General features: G+C 55.3%; 1 protein-coding gene across 2 annotated transcripts in view; it reads left to right on the forward strand.

Annotated features, from left to right (window-relative positions):
- The window catches only part of RXRA (retinoid X receptor alpha), a 121,194-nt gene that overhangs the window by 76,845 nt on the left and 25,698 nt on the right, over positions 1 to 18,651 (forward strand). For both annotated transcript variants that reach the window (XM_076355139.1, XM_076355140.1), the window contains exons 2-4: positions 2,039 to 2,304; positions 7,435 to 7,585; positions 9,142 to 9,321. In XM_076355139.1, coding sequence (XP_076211254.1) covers positions 2,039 to 2,304; positions 7,435 to 7,585; positions 9,142 to 9,321 — 597 coding nt within the window. The remainder of the gene's footprint in view (positions 1 to 2,038; positions 2,305 to 7,434; positions 7,586 to 9,141; positions 9,322 to 18,651) is intronic.

An 18,651-nucleotide genomic window follows, 5' to 3' on the forward strand; every position in this document is an offset into this window, starting at 1 on the left:
GATGGCGGCACCTGGCTGGAGCACAGGGTCTAGGCACATGTCCCCTCTGCCTGTCCCAGACGGGACAGGACACTCATGCAGAGGGAGCTGGCAACATCCCAGCCCTGGAGCCTAATCCCCATTTTTGCATCCAAGGCCCCTCCCCTCTGCCCCCCACCCCAGGGGTTCCCGTTTCTGGCTCTTATCTGGGAGTTTAAGGAATTATCCATGCAGGGGGCGAGCCTCTCCCATGGCGTGTGTAATCCTGTTATGCTTACGGCGGGGAAGGCACATCGGGGGTGTGCTGGGGACGGCCGGGCTGCGCGGGGGAGACACGTGCCGTGGGGGGCTCTGGGCACCAGGGCAGCACGGCTGCCCATTGGCAATGCCTCTGCGCGGGGAAGCCCTTGGAGGTCTCTGTGCCCCACCAGCACCCTCGCGAGGCGGGGATGGGGCTGAATGCATCAAGGCTGGGAAGAAGGTGGCAGGGGAGGAGGTGTGACCACGTGGGGTGCAGCAGCGTGATGCTGGGGGCAGCGGTGGGATGCTGGGTGCAGCGGTGGGATGCTGGGGGCAGCGGTGGGATGCTGGGTGCAGGGATGAGATGCTGGGTGCAGTGATGGGATGCTGGGGGCAACGATGGGACTTTGGGTACAGTGATGGGACACTGGGTGCAGCAATGGGATGCTGGGGGCAGCCATGGGACTCTGGGTGCAGTGATGGGACTCTGGGTGCAGCAGTGGGATGCTGGCTGCACGGCTTTTTGCGAGAGGAGCATCGCTGCCTTGCTGGGCCTTCACTTCCCCGTGCTGGGGTTTCCCCACCGGGATCGGTGATCTACGGGGGAGATTGCTGGGGCTGGGCTTGCTGTGGGTTCATCAAGCATGTTTCCCACTGTGTAACGCTCGTATGCTAATTGCTCCAGAATCCCGGGGAGGCAGCTGACCCCACACAGGTGACTGAAGACAATATTTCCCAGAATTTAGTTAACTTTGGGGCCTGTAGCCAAAAGCAGTGGCTCCCAGATTCCCCCGTGAACAGCCTCTGGCCAAGTGGCCATGCCGGTGCCCCCCCCTTCTCTGGGCCCGTGTTTGCTGGTGTGAACTGGGGGGGTCCCGGCGGGTGTCAGGGCGAGCGGTGGCGATGCCGCGGGGCCCCTGCCCGTGCTGCCCGTCCGCCCCCGCTGCCTTCCAGCAGCTCCTCCTCGCAGTCCACCCGGGGGCCACGAGCCAGCCCCTTCCTCGCGCGGGATTGTTTTGCAAGCAGCGTGACAGGATGAGGAGGAAATGTGCCAGGAATGGCTCCATGACTTCTCTTGGGAGAATCGGAGTCTATTTTTAACCCCCCCTTCCCGCCCCCCCCTCCTCCTCCGGCTCCCCTGGGACGACAGAGCCGCTGGGGCGCAGGCAGACGCAGCCCGTCCGCTGCTGCCTGCGGAAAGCTGCCCCCTGCTACCCGCGCAGCAGGCAGGCATGTTCCTCCTTGCCAACACACGCAGACTTCCCCATCGCACACTCGTGCCCTGGACGGACACACAAACCACACGTGCAATGCACAAACACGCTCTCGCCACCAAACCGCCCTCCCCGCTGCCGCAACGTGGGGTTGCTGCAGGGCATGCAAGCTCCTCCGCGCTCCCCATGCATGGCCTGGCACTGCAATGCTGTGATAAATCTGAACTGTCCTGCAGCATGGAGGGCATCTGTCCGCTCCTGTGGTGGGGTTTCTACCCGTGCATCAGCCGGAGCAGCGATGCTGCCTCCGCAGCAGAGTTTAGAGCTGGGGTACAGTGGGTGAGCGAGACAGAGGAGGGCAGTGACGGCTGGCTCTCGAGGTGGAAATGCTCTCAGGGCCTGTCTTAACGCCTGTGTAGGTACTCCAGCAGAAGGTGGTTTTGAAAGATGGAGAATGCATTGGGAATTTCAGGGGCAGGTTGAAAAGCAGCCCCTCGGCAGGGCGAGGAGCAGGGGGCTGCTGCTCAGGGCTTGCTGCGGCGATGTGTCAGAGCCTGTCCTAGATGGAAGACTCAGCCCTATTTCTCTCTTTCCTCTCTTAACAGATTTCTCCAACCAAGTCAATTCCACGTCCCTGAACTCTCCCACGAGCCGGGGACCCATGGCCACCCCATCCCTCCACCCGTCCATCGGGCCGGGCATCGGCTCTTCGCTGGGCTCCCCGGGCCAGCTCCACTCGCCCATCAGCACCCTGAGCTCACCCATCAATGGCATGGGACCTCCATTCTCCGTCATCAGCTCCCCCATGGGCCCGCACTCGATGTCCGTCCCCTCCACCCCCAGCCTGGGATTCGGCACCAGCAGCCCGCAGGTAAGGGGAAGGTGACAAGGGACGTCGCTGCTGCCTGTTTAGCTGGGGAGAAGCCACCTCCATGGGTTCCCGATCCAGACCTGGCTCTGGTCTCCCCGCTGCAAGCCCCGGCTCGCAGGAGGCTGCGCTGGCCAGGCAAGCACAGGGAGATAAACTCCATTGCAGGCAGCGCAGGCGGGCGCTGAAGGGTGGCAAAAAGCAGAAGCCCGAGGGGGAAACCAAGTTGGAGGCATCCTGCTCCTCTGACCGGAGCTGGGCGGCTGCAGCCGCCTTTGGGGCTGCCCTGGCTGGGCTACAGGAGACCAGCACAGTCGGAGTATGACCATCCATCATCTCCCATCGCTTGTCCCCTCCGGTCCTGCCCTCTCCATCCCCAGGCTGGGGGTGAAAGGGGAGCAGTGACTACCCCTGGGTCACCTGGGGGCTGGTGTAGCTCTGGCAGGGGCCAGAGCCACCCTAGGACTATCTGCACTCCGTGCTTCTCGCCCGAGCAGTCCTGTCCCCTCTCGGGGAACTGGCACGTCCCCTCCGGGGCCAGCCTGCGGTCCCCATGGCATGCGCCGAGGGGTCCCCTGCCCGCTGCCCCTCGCTGGCAGGGCTGCTTTCTCCTCGCAGGGGAAGGACTGGCGTTCGCTGGCTGAAGATTATGTAAAAAAACCTCCAACTACGGAGAGATAAGCTCTTTTTAAAAATAGCAAGATCGGGGCGCGCTGGCCAGCCCCTGCCACCTGTTGCTGGCTGCTCACACCGTATATGTTTAGTAAAAGGGCAGATTAAGGAATTGGCCACCACCTGCCACTCGCTGCGGGTTTATTTATTCCAGGCCCTCTCTGGGAGTCAAGCACCTGCCAGCACCTTTATTTTTAAATATTGGCCTGATTTATTTCCAGAGATAACAGGTCTTTCTACCCGGGGCTGGGAAGGGCTGTACTGTGCTGAGTCCCGTCCCCGGGGACCCCCAGGCAGCTTCCCCAGGACCCAGCATCTCCATGCCGGCCGGAGAGGTGGCAGCTTTATTTGCCTTTTCATGGGCTTCTCCCATGCAGGATCCGGCCCGTGACCCTCATAGATGTGCGGAGACCTGCACCCTGCAGCCCGGTGTGGCTGGGTCCGGCTGGGTCCCACTCCCCGGTGCGGGAGATGAGTGGGGTGGATTTGCCGCCTCCCGTCCCGTGGCTGAGGGAAGGGGAACTGAAACGGTGCCTGGGAACAGGCAGCCAGAGCAAAATTAGCAGCGAGAGAGCCAAAATGGTGGGGAAGGAGTGGGAAGGGGGGATGTGAAGCAACGCAGGGGTGAGCCGCAAGCCGGGGAGGAAACAGGGAAGGGGCGATGCACCCCCAGCGTCAATTAAAAAGCGCAGTTTGCTTTAGGGACCGGCGAGCCAGGGGAACCGAAATAAAACACAGCCACAGGGCAGAAAGGGGAATTGAGAGTGTGGTCAGATGGTGCTGGGAAGCAAGCTAGCAGCGCGGCGGCTCCAGCCCTCTCGGCGCGGTGCAAGTGCCTGTCCTTTGTTCAGGGACTTGTCTTAAGTGGTTTTCCTAGAGGTGACAGTTACGAGGTCTTCAGCCTAATGGCTCCTGCCATCTGTTCCCTGTCTGGGCGCATTAGGTCCCTGTCCCCGTCCCTGTCCCTGCAGCAGGCAGAGGCGCCTACCTGGGCCTGCAGAGGAGTGCGGGAGGAGGAGGAGGAGGAGGAGGAGGAGGAGGAGGGTGCAGGCAGGCAGCAGGACCGATGCTCGGAGGGGAGCACAGCCTCCCGCGCCACTGCACCAGTCGGCAAAGCGCCGGGGGTAATGAGGCATGCGGCCCCCGTCGCCGGGTGGGGATGGCACTGATGGAAGGTGGTTTGAATCAGATGGCAGATGCCACTTGCCATCAGGCCACGCCTCGTCGCCTCTGGAAAGCCAGCAGAGCAGAAGGGCACGGGGCGTGCGAGGTGCGGTGGGTCCCGCAGGGTGGGTCTCCTCCACCCCAGCTCCTGCCGGCACCGGGGTGGGAAGGAGCCGGCAGGCTCCCGAAAGCCGGGGCGCTATCCCTCTCCCGTTTGGTCCGGCGGAGGTGAGGAGCCAGCAGCCCTCGGTGCCAGCACCGGAGGATGCTCAAAGCGCTCCCGGCGCCCTCCCTCCAGCACCGTGCACTTCCCAGGACCTTGCACAGTTTCCAGACGCAGCCCCAAAATCAGGGCACGAGGCAGGGTGTCCTGCCATGGGATCCCAGCACCCAGGGAGCCCCCAGGCCCCCTCGGGGAGGGGATGCTGGTGCCGAGCTGGGCTGGGGGTGAGGTGTGCGGGGCAGGAGCCGGCTGAAAGCAGGGGTAGTTTGCAGTGGTGAGCAAGGTTCCAGCCGGACCGGGAGGCTAGACCCAGCAGCTCTGCTGCTTACTGGGATTTAACACATATTTAAACCTTCTTACCTAAAAATTCTGGGAAAACAGGAAAAAAAAGCAGGATTTTCAGTAAGAGCTGAAAGGGAGGGACTTTCCATGCAGTTCACAGGGCTGTGCCGGCGCAGCCACCCCAGGCATCGCTGGCAGCAGCTTGGGGCGCCCGGGGGCGAGCAGGGAGAGATCAGACGCAGGATTAGGCTTTTCCAGAGCCGCTCTCTGCCTTTGCACAATGCTCTTTGTAAGGGTGCCTGGGGGACCGGAGAAGGGGTTGGTTTTTTTTTTGGATGGGAGGAGGAATAAAGCTCTGCTTGCCAGAAGGGACAGGATTTGGTCCCCGGTGCAATGAACTGTACAGGGAAGGGAGAGAGGCCAAGGAGTCCCGGTGTCACTGGGGAAGCAGAGCACCGGTTCCTCCCTCATCCCCGCTCGCTTGCTGAGCCAGAGTTGTCCTGCCCCGGAGCAGAAGTGCTGTGCCAAGGCGGGGGGCCACTGCCTCCCCTTCTGCCTCTTCCCTGCCTGCACGTGCTGCCAGTTTCGCTCGGCGGCCGCCAGCGGGGAGGGGAAGGCACAGGGCAGGCGCCAGGGCGGTGTGGGAACCCCGGGGTGCACATGGTGCCTCCGCTGAGGTTTCGGGACGGCTCTGTGAGAGGAACCAATGACTTCCCTCACTCCAGACCAAGGATGACTCAGCTCCGACTGGAGCGTCCTGCTGATGCACGGGGCTGCGGAGGGCGGCAGAACCCCCCACCCTCCTGGGCTGGTGCAGGGGCAGGGCGCAGCGCTTGCCCCGTCTTGCTCTGCCCATCGTCCCCCCCAAATGCTCTCGGGGGGGCTGCTTGGGTGGACTCTGTGGGCTGCTGGGGCTGGGGAAAGTGGTGGTGAAAGGCTTATCTTCAGCAGGCAGCCAACGGCCTCTGCCCTCACTCCCATGTGGCAGCGGCCGGTGACGCAGCGCGACACGAGCCATAGCCACCAGCTGCACCTGGGAGATGGCTCCGTTTCCCAGAAAGTGCACTGGGAGGAATTGCTGGAGCTGGTGACCCCGAAGCCATGGAGGGATGTGCCACCGCAGTGCCGGCAGCCCCTGCTCACAGGGTAGCACAGGGACAGGGTCAGTGCCTGGGGACCCACAGATCCCAAAGAGAGATGCTCCTACCTGGGGACCCGCTCGTCCCTCCCCTCTCTGCCCTATTGCAACATAACCAAACAGCAGCTAAAGCCCAGGAGCGTATCCCTCAGTGGCACCGGGTCCCGGCTGCCTTTGATTCATCAGCTGGCACAGGCAGGGTGGGAGAGGGAGGCAGACCCATCACTTTTGTCCAAGGTGGGTTTACCTTGCGCTGGTCTGTGATTATTAGTCATCTGCCTGCCAAATATTCCCCAGCAGCCTGGAGACTTTAAAGCCAGAGGAACGGCTGCGCTGCTCTAATTGACAGATCACAAGCCCTGGGACTGCCCTGAATTAATTTGTGGTAGGTGCGATTGCTGAGTACCTCTATTAGGGTAGAGAAACACAACAAACTGAAGCACAAATCCTGCGTATCCAACCTGGATTTAGATGTTGGCAGGGACGGAGGCTCTGCAACAGTCCCTGGCAGGCTGGTCCCCAGGAGGACAGCCGCAGCAGTCCTGGCCAAGCGCTGCGTCCTGAGCTGACCGAGCCTGGCTCCCCCATCCACCCTCGGACCTCCTTGAACCTGCCCGGGGCTGGGCAGGGTTGCTGTGAGCTTGTCTCCCTTATCAAGACGGGTCGGTCCTACATCTCCATGCCTCAGTTTCTCTCTGTACATGAGGGAATAACAGCCCTGCCCTGCTGCACAGTGCGATGTGCGAATCAACTCAGGAATCCTTCACTCCATACCAGTGCCACGGGGCTATGCCAGCACCCAGCTTCCACCCAATTCTCCGCTTTCTTCACCGACTGTTGGGGACCGAGCTCACCAGGGAGGGAAGGAGAGGCGTGTGGACAGGCTGCTGGAAGGCTGGAAGTTGCAGAGAAGTGTCCCACCCAAGCCAGCTCTGGAAAGCCAGGCCCTGTTGCATCTGGGATCTATTTATTTGCTGTGAAGCTTTCCTTTGGAGAGATAATGCTAAAAGGATGTCTATAAATTGCAGAGCTAAAGCGCGAGTGTCCTGGCCTTCATCATCCGTGCAAGCGCTCGCTCCCAGCCAGCAGCTCTCCCACGAACCATCGCTGCAAATCATCTTCCCTGCTCTGCATCCCGAGGCGGCGTGAAGCCGGGGTGGCTTGCGAGCGCCTGGCCATGGGGGCTTTGCCGTGGCTGTGCCATGGCTGTGCTGTGGGCGGGGGTCTGGCAGTGCGGGAGGAACTCGCCTTCCCCTTAAATCATGCAGGAGCGTCCTTCGTGGGGCAGGCGGTGTCAGCCCTGCGTGGCTCCTGGTGGTGCACGGGGGACCGGCTGTGTCCTTGCTCCTTCTGACCCGGTGTCAGCAGCGAGACCTGGTGGCATCCTGCTGCCAGCTCAGCGCCACACCGGCTTTTATGCCAGGGCAGCAGATGAGCGCTTGTGCCTTTGGTCACTGGACACATGTGCCCAAATCCTCTTCGTGGTTCAGCTTTGTGGGTGGGTGTTTTAAGCGGTGCATGTCCCCATTGGAAGCTTGTCCCCTGCTTGACTCCCCTGCCCCATGTCTGAGTGCATGGGCAAACCCTGCTGTGGAGCTGGCTCAGCCCTGCACACCCCGGCTCCTCGCTGAGCACTGTGCTTCTGTCTCAACAGCTCAACTCGCCCATGAACCCCGTCAGCAGCTCAGAGGACATTAAGCCACCCCTGGGGCTCAATGGAGTCCTCAAAGTGCCAGCACATCCCTCAGGAACGATGGCCTCCTTCACCAAGCACATATGTGCCATCTGTGGGGACAGATCTTCAGGTAAGGCTGGCGCCTGCCCGGGGAGGGGCTCACAGCGGCGTGGGGATGCCCTGGGAGAGCGTGGTGAGGGTTTGCATGGCTCCCCGTGTTGAAGATTATCTTAAGTTTTACTGAATCTTTTTATATTTCGTGTGTTTATTTGTGAAATAAGCAACTATAAGAACATCTTGATTTTAAGAAGTTAGCCTCTATGTTAGCGTTACGTACGGGTTGCTGTGTTACTTGTTAGCCGAGGCTGTGTTGCTTGAAGTCCCTATTCTCTGGACCCTCTAGACCATAACCTGAGCACCTGGGTTCTATTGTGTATAGGATGAGTTATTTGACAACCTGGCAAGGTAGATGTATATCTGGCCAACTTGGCAACAAAACCTACTTTTAAGGTATCCTGAAGTGAACTGCCTTCATTATAATATTAAAAGACATACCCACAGGTCAAGACGACCCTTGCCCAGGTGAAGACCCTTCCCCTGCGCAAGCGTAGTAACAGAAGAGAATGACGCAACAGATATTATAATTGTATGTAAATCACTAACCAATCATTGTAACTGGGAGTGTACTACCCTGTAATTCTTGTGTATAAATGTAACGGTGATCTCGGCATAGGTGTGCTTGATTTGTGGAAATTCCACCTTGCACCTGGCGCCGCGCTTAAGAATGCCTGCTTTCCAAAACTCCAAATTGAGTCTTAGACAGTTCCTCATCTGCCGACTTACGGTAACACCCGGGTCCCTACAGCGCAGCGAGCACAGGTGGGGACTCTCCACTGGGAGAGGAGCCGCCCGTGCCCTCAGAGGAGGGGGTGAAAAGTCCCTTATTGACCAGCCTCCCCCAGCCCGTCTGGTCTGGGGCAGGCTCTGACCTGAGCCAGGGGACCCCAGGTCTCTGCTTAGCAGCGGTGTTACAGCCTCAGCCCTGAGCAGCGCAGCCCATCTGAAGACAAGGTATTAGTGAGTGTCCTTCTCTCTACCCATCCTTTGATCCATAGTGGTATTGTCACATAGCGCCAGATAAAAAGATGAGCTTCATGGAGTCTCTCCGCTCATGGGAGATAAAGATGTGCTCCCTTTATTCTCATGCTATTTTAAAAGCTTTTTGCTCCATAAGTGCTCTGGTCGCCTAGTTTGTGAGGTCCTTAGGGACACCTCCTGCGCCTGTCGGGCTCTAGGCTGGAAGAGGAGGGTGGGCACGTGGTGCAGTACAGGCTGGGTCGTGTGTCCAGCGTGGGGAGTCCGGATGGGTCACGGGGGGTACAGGGGGGCACCCCCTGTTTCACTGCTGTGCTGCCTCTCCCCTGATGTATGGCTAAGCAATGGAAATAAAAGTCAGGTTGTAGCCCATGGAGGGCATCCTGATTTTATGGAAGTCAAGTCAAGGCAAAGCCACTGCTCTTTAGCTCCTGCTCACAGCTCCGAGAAACCTCTGCTTCCCCCAGACACGGCTGGGAGAGGCCCTGGGAGGAGCTGATGGTCTTTGTGGGGAGGGAGAGCAAAGGGTGGAGCTAGGGGAACCTGGGACACTCAGTGAGTCCTTTTAACCCGAGTTGCATCCCTCCTCAGGTAAACATTACGGGGTTTACAGCTGTGAGGGCTGCAAAGGCTTCTTCAAGCGCACGGTGCGGAAAGACCTCACCTACACCTGCCGCGACAACAAGGACTGCTTGATCGACAAGCGCCAGCGCAACCGCTGCCAGTACTGCCGCTATCAGAAGTGTCTTGCGATGGGGATGAAGCGAGAAGGTAAGGCAGAGAGAGCCTGGCCCGAGCACCCATGGGTGCTGCAGGTACCTTTCCTTTGTTAGGAGGCTTCAAGCAGGCTCCTGCCTGTTGGCAACCTGGCAGCACCATGTGCACCAGAGCCAGCATGAGCCTTGCCAAGGACTGCGGGCGTCGGGGTGCCAAAAACGTGTGTGTCTCATTTATATTTTGCTTTTGCGCCACAGCCGGGGCCCCTTATGGGCTCTAAAACAGCGCTAAGTCCCAGAATGGTACCCCAATGATGGATGGTTGCGCATTAGTAAATGAGCCAGCGCCCAGAGGCACCGAGCACAGCACCGGGGAGCAGGGGGGCAATGAAAGCAGACAGTGCTCGCGAGGTCATTTGCTGCCCTGGAACTTGCACTCCCCATTTCGCACCGGCTGCCGCATGTTGGGAGCAGCGATGGCAAATAGACCGAGCTCTTCCCTTTCCCTGCAGAGCCCCATCAAACAGAGGTGCGAAAGCTGTCGGGGCTGAGTGCATTTCGGGTGACAAATGCTGCCACCTGGCCTGGCCCTTCTTTCTCCGTGCAACACGGGATGTCGCATCCTGGAGAACTGGAGCTGATTAGGGGACATTGGCAAGGTAAAGATCACGTTTAATTCGCTGGTTACTAATCACCGTGCTGCCGGGGAGGTGAGAGGCTCCTGCGCGTGTCCCAGCTGCGCGCTGTTTGTAGTGCACACCTCGCTCAGGACGGGCAGGGAGACTCAGTGAATTATCGTCCTTCTCGTCGGAGTCTGCTGCTTGGGCACCAGCGCCGAGCACCGGCTGCTCTAACTCAGTAGCATTCCCTAGCAGTAGCAGTACTGGATTTTTTTCTCGTTGGGAAGAAGAAAGAAATTCAGGCTCGTAAAAGATCTCTCTCCCCTTACTGGAATTTAAATTTAGGATCTAAAACTCCCTGGCAGTGCCTCTTCTAAATGCTCTTTTTAAATGCTGACTGCGTCTGTTTTAAACTCCTGGCAGAACAGGCTTTTACCAGACACGATGTGAAAATGACCCCGTGGTGCTGCTCAGTTCTCTGCTGCCTTCTCCCCTTACATTTTCAGAGCCACACTTGCCTCCCTGACCAGCCAATAAACCCATCCCTCTGCCGAGTCGCTCTGGTTGCGGCGAGCAGCGGTTCAGCCCGGGTCTCTTTGAAGAGCACTTAGTCTTGTCTGGAGCATTGATTAAATAGGGCAGCACCGGAGCTGCGTTGAGTGTTGAGCAGACCCTGCCACGCTCAATTTATGGGGTTACCAAAGGACCCACGACGCTCAGAGTCTTCAGATGTCTAAGCCGTCTCTGCTCGAGGTGTGGGGGGATTGCAGCGGGCTGGGAGGTGAGGGCACCCAGGGGACCTCCCCGGCCCTGCAGAGCTTAACCCTTTGTTGAAGATTATCTGAAGTTTTACTGAATCTTTCTATATTTTGTGTTTGTTTGTGAAATAAGCAACGATAAGAACATCTTGACTTAAGAAGTTAGCCTCTATGTTAGCGTTACGTACGGGTTGCTGTGTTACTTGTTAGCCGAGGCTGTGTTGCTTGAAGTCCCTATTCTCTGGACCCTCTAGACCATAACCTGAGCACCTGGGTTCTATTGTATATGGGATGAGTTATTTGACAAGCTGACAAGGTAGATGTATATCTGGCCAACTTGGCAACAAAACCTACTTTTAAGGTGTCCTGAAGTGAACTGCCTTCATTATAATATTAAAAGACATACCCACAGGTCAAGACGACCCTTGCCCAGGTGAAGACCCTTCCCCTGCGCAAGCGTAGTAACAGAAGAGAATGACACAACCGATACTATAATTGTATGTAAATCACTAACCAATCATTGTAACTGGGAGTGTACTACCCTGTAATTCTTGTGTATAAACGTAACGGTGATCTCGGCATAGGTGTGCTTGATTTGTGGAAATTCCACCTTGCACCCGGCGCCGCGCTAAAGAATGCCTGCTTTCCAAAACTCCAAATTGAGTCTTAGAGAGTTCCTCATCTGCCGACTTACGGTAACAGATTTGGTGACCCAGGTGGGACACTGCTCTTGAGCCTCAACGGATCCTGGGATCGTGGAACCTCATCTGGCACCGAGGGATTCTCGGAGAGGATTCCTCCCGATCCCCGGACCGAAGAGCCCCTGAGTGAAGAACATTGTTTTGTAAGTATTAAGGCATTCTTTCAAAACTTGAATATTTTGCAGTTGAAAAAGCCTTCCTGTAAGGCGCAGCGAAAGCTACGCAGGGTTGGGGCTAAGAGGATACCCGTTTTGCAGTTGGAAACCTAGGTGTCTGCCTGTAAGGCATAAGCGAAAGTTATTGCTGGGTTGGACTTTGTCGGTAGTTACCTTTGAGTATTTTGCAGTTGAAAAAAGCCTGCCTGTAAGGCGCAGCGAAAGCTACGCAGGGTTGGGGCTAAGAGGGGTACCCCTTTTGCAGTCGGAAGCCTAGGCGTCAGCCCGTAAGTCATAAGCGAAAGCTATTGCTGGGTTGGACTTTGGTTATATAACTGGCGAGCCACATATATACTAATATTGAGATATATATATTATATAATATATATATAATTCATATATAGTTATTTGGTAATTATAATTTTATAATTACCTTTGAATATTTGTTGTAATGGCATCAGGATTTGTAAAACTGTTTAAGAGTAAAAGTGTTGGGAATTTAGCGACGGATGGAAAGATACCAAAAACCTCGCCGTTGGGGTGCTTGTTAGCGCATTGGGGTGATTTACATGCTGATTCATCTGCCGACTTACGGTAACACCTTCGGTGCTCGGAAACGAAGCTTTCTGGCCCAAGCAAGGCTGGGTTGCACAGGAGGCAGCGGCTCTGCCAGAAGCGGCTGTAGGCAGAAACCTAGTTGGAGAGAGCATGTGGTTGGAAGGAGTGGAAGAGATGATAATGTGTTGCTTTTGATAGAAACACAATGCACAGCTGGAACTTCCAAGGAACACCACCGGGCAGAGCTTGGGGTGCTCATGGCCCCTTCCCCACACTCACCCAAAACAATACACGTTTGATAGAGGGTTTCTCTGTGACAAAGAAAAGCTGCTCCTTGGAGCATCACCACGGAGCGGTTGCAAGGTCTCCCAACTCCTCATCCTCTGCCCTTTCCTCTCTCCTGTCTGTCTCGTCCTGTTTGCATCATTTCCAGCTTGGGGGGAAAGAGAAAAACCTCTAGGCTTAAATGGAGAGATTGAGACATTCAGAAAATGCCTCTAAAGATGAGCGATACAGTGCAGGCACGGTGCTTCATGTGCGAGGGGCTGGCATTGCCCTGGCTGCTTTGCAGATGGGCAGAACCATGGAGCGTGCTGGATCCCGCAGGAGATGTGTGGCAGGAGGAGGAAATGGAGGGAGGAAAGTCTAATCTCCAGCCCTGGGAGACTCGGGTGACTAAAAAGAAGCCAAGAAGTCTCCTGTGTGTTCAGCAGCAGCACTTGCTTCTCAGGAGAGAAATGCAGGTGTAGATAGATGTGGAGCATCCCATTACCCTGGCGTTGCCTCCGGAGCCTTGCACCGGCAGCTGGAGACCCACTGTTCCTTTCAGACCCCTAGAACATCTCAGCCAATGGCTGTAGGGAGGGGAACTTCACCAGTAATGCTTTAACTCTGTAGCCTGCGCTGACATCCTGTGATCGGGTACCTGCTTCATGCCTACCGTTAACGGTGATTGCATGGGCAGCACCACTAAAATTATAGGTCCATTAATTAATTTCTAAATGGTGGTGGAATTCCCCAGGGAGCGCGTACAGTATGAGGACTCTATTAATTCGTCTTGATTAACATTATCACAATGAATACCAAATGAATTCATAACGATCAGCCAATTATTTAAAAGTGTGACAGATGGGATCTTTGTAACTCTAGAATTGCACTCAGGCAGTGCTGGCTGTTCTTCTGATGCTGGCGTTGCATGAGGAGAGCTTCAGAGAAGGGCAGAAAGCTGGTGCATCGGCAGTCAGTAGATGTTTGGGGTATAATCCCCATGTAGGGAAAGCTGGAATAACTCCCCTGGTCCCCAGATAAAGCTCTCTCTTGTTAGAAACCTAAAAATTCACAGTGTCTCATGGCAGCTTTGGAGGTGTCCTAGTGTTGTCCTAGACCTGAAAGTGAGAAGCTGGATCTCGCTAAGCCATGGCTTTGAGTTTCACGCGTGATGTCCACCTGATTTGTCAACAAAACATCTCCTTCCCATTGCATCCATCCCACCTCACCGCTGCTGCCCATCCACTTTCCCAGCCACGAGCCTTGTCCTTGTCCTTACACCAGTCCCGCTGCCTCCACACCACCTCTGTTTTGGGGAACAGTTTTGGGCTAAATCCTGCATTGCTTATTCCTTTTGCCTAAATACTCACTTACAACATAGCTGGCTTTTTATCCTCTAGTGTAAACTGTTGCATCTTTTAAGTAGCAGAGCCAGGGTAATGGACCTCATTTCCCTAAAAAATATCTTGCTCTGGAGACCTAATTTATAGCTACATAAAGGCATAGCAGATTCCTGCTGGGGAAATCTCTCTCCTGTAGACCAAAGGTATTTATATGTCATGGAAGTACAGTAAAACCCTCTAAACTAAGTGCTATAGCTCTGGTGAGAGAATAAGGCATCCTGCTTGGTGGTGAGCAGTGCTGCGACCTGCAGAGTGATGCTGGGAAGAAGAGGGGTGAGGGCCACGTTCGTACCCAAAAACCTGTGCCAGAAGGGTAAAAGGAAAAGGCTCTGTTACATAGCTAAGAAGTTGGCTTAAAGGAGTAGAGGCACCAGGACCTCTTGGGCAGCTGATGGAGCTCTGGAAGGGTTTGATCCCGACACCTGGGGAATCTCCAGGTGAACATGCCAAGAGCAGACGTGGAGGGATGGACCTTGACCACGTGCTCCAGGAAGGAGCCTGGCCAGGGCAGATGAGGCAGTGTACCCACGGAGGAGGGAGGCAGGGGGTGGCAGTGGGGTACTGCTGGAAGGATGGGGGATTGCTTCAGGGCTACGAGGCTTTGATTTTGCAATCAGGTCTCGGGGATCTTGGCTTAAAGGGGTGAAAGCCTGCAGAAGCGGAAGATTCCTTCTAGCGTGTGCATCTCTTCTTGCTGCTCCCTGTTAAAAACATTTAAGACAGATCCTGATGCCGTGTCCACGGTGAATGAGCCTGATGGGCTCTGAGGTATTGCAGCTATAATAAATAAGCAACTGGGAGCATTTTTCCCCTATGAATTACTGCCAGCTGTGTGAGGCTTTGGTTTTTGTACTCTGTCTCCCACTAAATACCGGATAGTCAACAAAATTAAGATTACCATCAGGGATCTTGACTAATGCAGGGATTATTATTGTGGGGGTGGCTGTTTGCATCCAGAAGTGTAACTCTCTCTGCTTGATCTGTTACTCATTAGGGTCTAAGGTGTCTGTGTATCAACAGCCTTATGTTTTAAAGGGAAAAAGTGGAAACTGCCTTTGAGTTAGAGAGGCAGAGGTCTTGTGAAGAGGTGGGAGTAAACACTGAGGGTCTTGGGATAAAGGCGTCTTGCGTGCGATGCCGTTAGCTGGGGTTAACTTCAGAGGTGAAGGGGGTCATCGGAGACTACAAACTCCACGGCCTCGCGTTGCAGCGCGTCGCTATGTCGTGTGACGAGGTCCCGGCCCCACCATTGCTGGCAACGCCGCCGGATCGCACAGCGAGCAGGAAATACCAGCGAGCAGCCCTTTCTCATGCTCCCGCTGGCCGCCCTTGGACGGCTCACAGGGAGCAGACGTTGGGAACCGACACAGCCCGGCCCCGCTCCGTCTCCCGCCTCTCCTTCCCCCAGCGCTGCCTCCGGACATGAGCGGCTCCTTGCGTGAGCCAGGCTGTCTACATTGGACCTGCTGGGCTGCCCAGTTTGTTAACAGGGCTACCACTTGCCGAGCTGAAGCCTGCAGCCCGAGCGCGCTGCGGAGCACTGACAGCGGCGTTTGATGCCGACCGGGTGAAATGAATGTTGATGCATCTCCTCCAGGAAGCTCTTAGCCCATCTGGAGACCAGAAGGCTGTCATCCCCCAGCGGCTGCGGCTCAGGCTGCATAACTGACCCCCAAGATCGTTCCGAAATCCAGGCGCAGATACTGTAACAGCAGTGGCCTGGGTACAGCACAGCTGCAGCTTGCCTCTGTCAGCTGCCGTGACACGATCCAGAGTCGTGCTCTGAGGATCCAGGACATCTTCTGTCCGGTTGCATGCCTGATCTCTGACTCCAAGACTTCATTAAACTTCACAGCTTGAGATAATTCTTGCTCTTCCCCTGTGTTTGTGGGTTGGTTTTTCCCCTCTCGCTTGCACTGCCGTCGAGCTGAGGGATTTAACATGGGGGGGAGTTGACTTGCAGTGTTGTGGGGAGCAACTCTAGTCTGCAGCTCGGAGACCTCCGCATGTCTCCAGGGAGCTGCTCAGATAAATCACTTAGTCCAGAGGGACCGAAGTTTCTCCGTGTTTTAACCCAGAGTGACTCGGAGCTCAGCTCCTGCACTAACACGGCAGTCGTTGAGTTGTGCCTGATCCCCCTGCCATGGCTGTGCAGCCCCCCTGCACCCCCCAGAGCCATCCCGGCTCCCGGAGCATCTCTCGGGACCAACAGGAACAAGAGGAGTCTGGGGAGAAAGAGCAGGAATTCAGGTCTCCAACTCGCTGTCCAAGTGAATGTAAAAGCAGGCAAGTGGCCATACCCCAGTGAAGGGGCAGAGTTCAAGAGCACAGTTATTTTTAGTAGTAATTTTGGAATGGAAAATGTCTTTCAGCTTAATGAGCTTGTTTCTTATATCCTTTTAAAGTGCTGCTCTTTAAACCAGCTGGTTAAATGATGCTGGGTTTGTTTTTTGGTTTTAAGGATACTCTTAGGTTGAGAAAAAGGGTTTGGTTTATGATTTTCTCTCAGTGCTTTAGCAATGCTGCTGTTTGCTTATACTTCGCAGTGTCGGCTTTTGAGAGTGAAGTGAGCTAGTGATTTTTGCTTTTGTTTTCCAGAGCCGTTCCCCGTGTGGATTGACTGCATGCAAAGGTTTCAATCCACTTTTTAACACTCCATTTCACTGAAGTTACATTTTTTTAACATCACGGCAGTATTTTGCCTGTCTTAAAAAAATGTTGGAGAAAAAAACACCATTTATTTCTTGTATCTCGGCTTTTGAGGCTGTTTGCAGTAGTAGAAAGCTGCATCTTTGAAAAAAAAGGAGGCACACAAAAGCAAAGCAGAAGAAACACTGTCTGAATTAGTTTCCTCAGCTATCGTGGCATTTTCGATATAAACAGGTACCTCAGGCATAAGCGCTTCAGGATGCCGATGATACACGGCTAAGTTGTAGCTTCATAAAGAGGCAGCAGAGCCTAATAAATTCCACCGCTAGTGAGACACAAATCCCCAATAACCCTCCACCCAGCACTTCATAAATAAAGCAGCCACCCACTTGTAGGCTCAGAGAAGACTGAGCAGGTTTGGGTCTCGGAGGCCACCAGAGCCTCTGGGCTCTCCAGGAGGAGGGTGCTGTGCCCTGGCGATGCAGGGGCATGTCCCCAGAATGTATCCAGGTTGGAGTGGTCTGGAAAGCATCATCATCCCTGTTTGCTTTGTGAATCCCTGCATCTGCCGGGGAATGGCAAGGAGCAAAAGGGACGAAGGCGGGAAAGGATCGGAGCGTGCTAAGAAGAACGGGAGAGCCAAGGCCAAAAAGTGCATCTTCTGTTCGCCCACGGCTTTCGCACTGCCCAAGAACGGGGCTGAGCGTCGGTGCCTGCCACCCGCGGTGCTGGGCTCCCCGTGCCCACGGACTCCAGACGCTGGATCTGTCCCCCAGAGAAAACCCCGTTCAGTCCATTTTTGGTGAGAGTGAATTATCCTTCCCCCTCCTCCCCCACGAAAAGAAACAAACCCCAGCCAGTCATCCACGCTATTGTTCCTGGAAGGATGGATTTTCGTCTCAGAAACAAGCGCTCATCTGTATTAATGCTGTGTAAGTGGTAACTGGGAGCCGCCGTAGCCTCCACATCTCTCCCAGCAAACAAACAAGCCTGCGATGCTCCTGCCCACGGGGGCTCTCAGAAACGCCTTTGCCTTGGTGGAAAATCCTGTCCCCTTTGTGCCTCTTCCTCCCCTCGTTAACATTCCTCCGGCACATAAGCGCGGTGCCCGCTGAGCGTGGCAGTGCCCGTGGCGGATGGCCGTGCCGCGGCGTGGGGCATCCGGCTGCAAGGGCCCGCATTGCATCTATGACCAGGCTTTAAAAACAGAGCATGCTCTTGACATCTTTCTTTTTTTTAAATCTAATTAGTCTGCAGATCACAGCATCAGGTTTCTCTCCACGAGCCCAAGGCTTAAAAAGGAAAGAACTTTTGCCGGAGGATTGGGATTCTGGGGTGTTCATACGGCTCAAAGAGCAGGGACTTAGCGACGTTCATCACGAGGCTTGTGATGAAGTGGCAGGAGTTGGAGATGCTGCAGTGGTTTCTCAACAGTGTCCTCCAAGTCCTCCCCAGAGCCTCAGCAAGCAGCTTGTTCTTCTCCAGCAGCTGGAAAGTTCATTACTCAACCGCAGCCACCCGCGCTGGTTGGTTTGGGCACCGGAGCTAGGTTGGTTGCTCACTTTGCAGTGGACTCAAACCTGCTTATTTAGCCATCAGATGCTGCACCACGAGCAAAGGCAAGGCATCCAGTGTTGATGTGCACACCGGCAGAGGATGGAGCCGGCATTTTTGCACATCAGCCCTTGCACGCGGGCAGCTGAGGCTCATCTGCAATCCGTGGGACAAGACATTTTGGTTCTTAAAGAGGGAGAGGTCACCAAGAAGCAGTCTTGACACTCATCTGCAATCCATGGGACAAGACATTTTGGTTCTTAAAGAGAGAGAGGTCACCAAGAAGCGGTCTTGACACATGGGGCTCCGTATCTTTCTGTACCGTGGCCTGGGGAAGTGCAGATGGGCTGGAGAAGCTCGAGATGAAAAATGACAGCAACCAGCCTTAGGCAAGTACAGGCCAAATCAAGCAGAATAACATGAGAGCCTCTTCATCAGGTGCCATGGAAAACACAGGCTTCTGTCCTTGGCTCGGCTGAGACATAGCTGGAGGAGGTGGGGCTGCCTCTCAGAGCTCTTTGACTACAACATCTTTTTTTCTCCTCAAGTGGATTGCAAGGTTTAAATGCTTCCCTTATGTTAAGAAAATCAGACTAGAAAACCTCTCAACCATACGAGTCTCCTTGAAGAAAAATAAAAGCATTGGTGCAGCCATCAACACAGAGGAGAGCGCGGGGAAGCTCATCTCTGGAAACACGGCGCGGCAGACAGGGCTGGTGT

The sequence above is a fragment of the Aptenodytes patagonicus genome, chromosome 18 (assembly GCF_965638725.1).
Source record: "Aptenodytes patagonicus chromosome 18, bAptPat1.pri.cur, whole genome shotgun sequence".
NCBI lineage: Eukaryota > Metazoa > Chordata > Aves > Sphenisciformes > Spheniscidae > Aptenodytes > Aptenodytes patagonicus.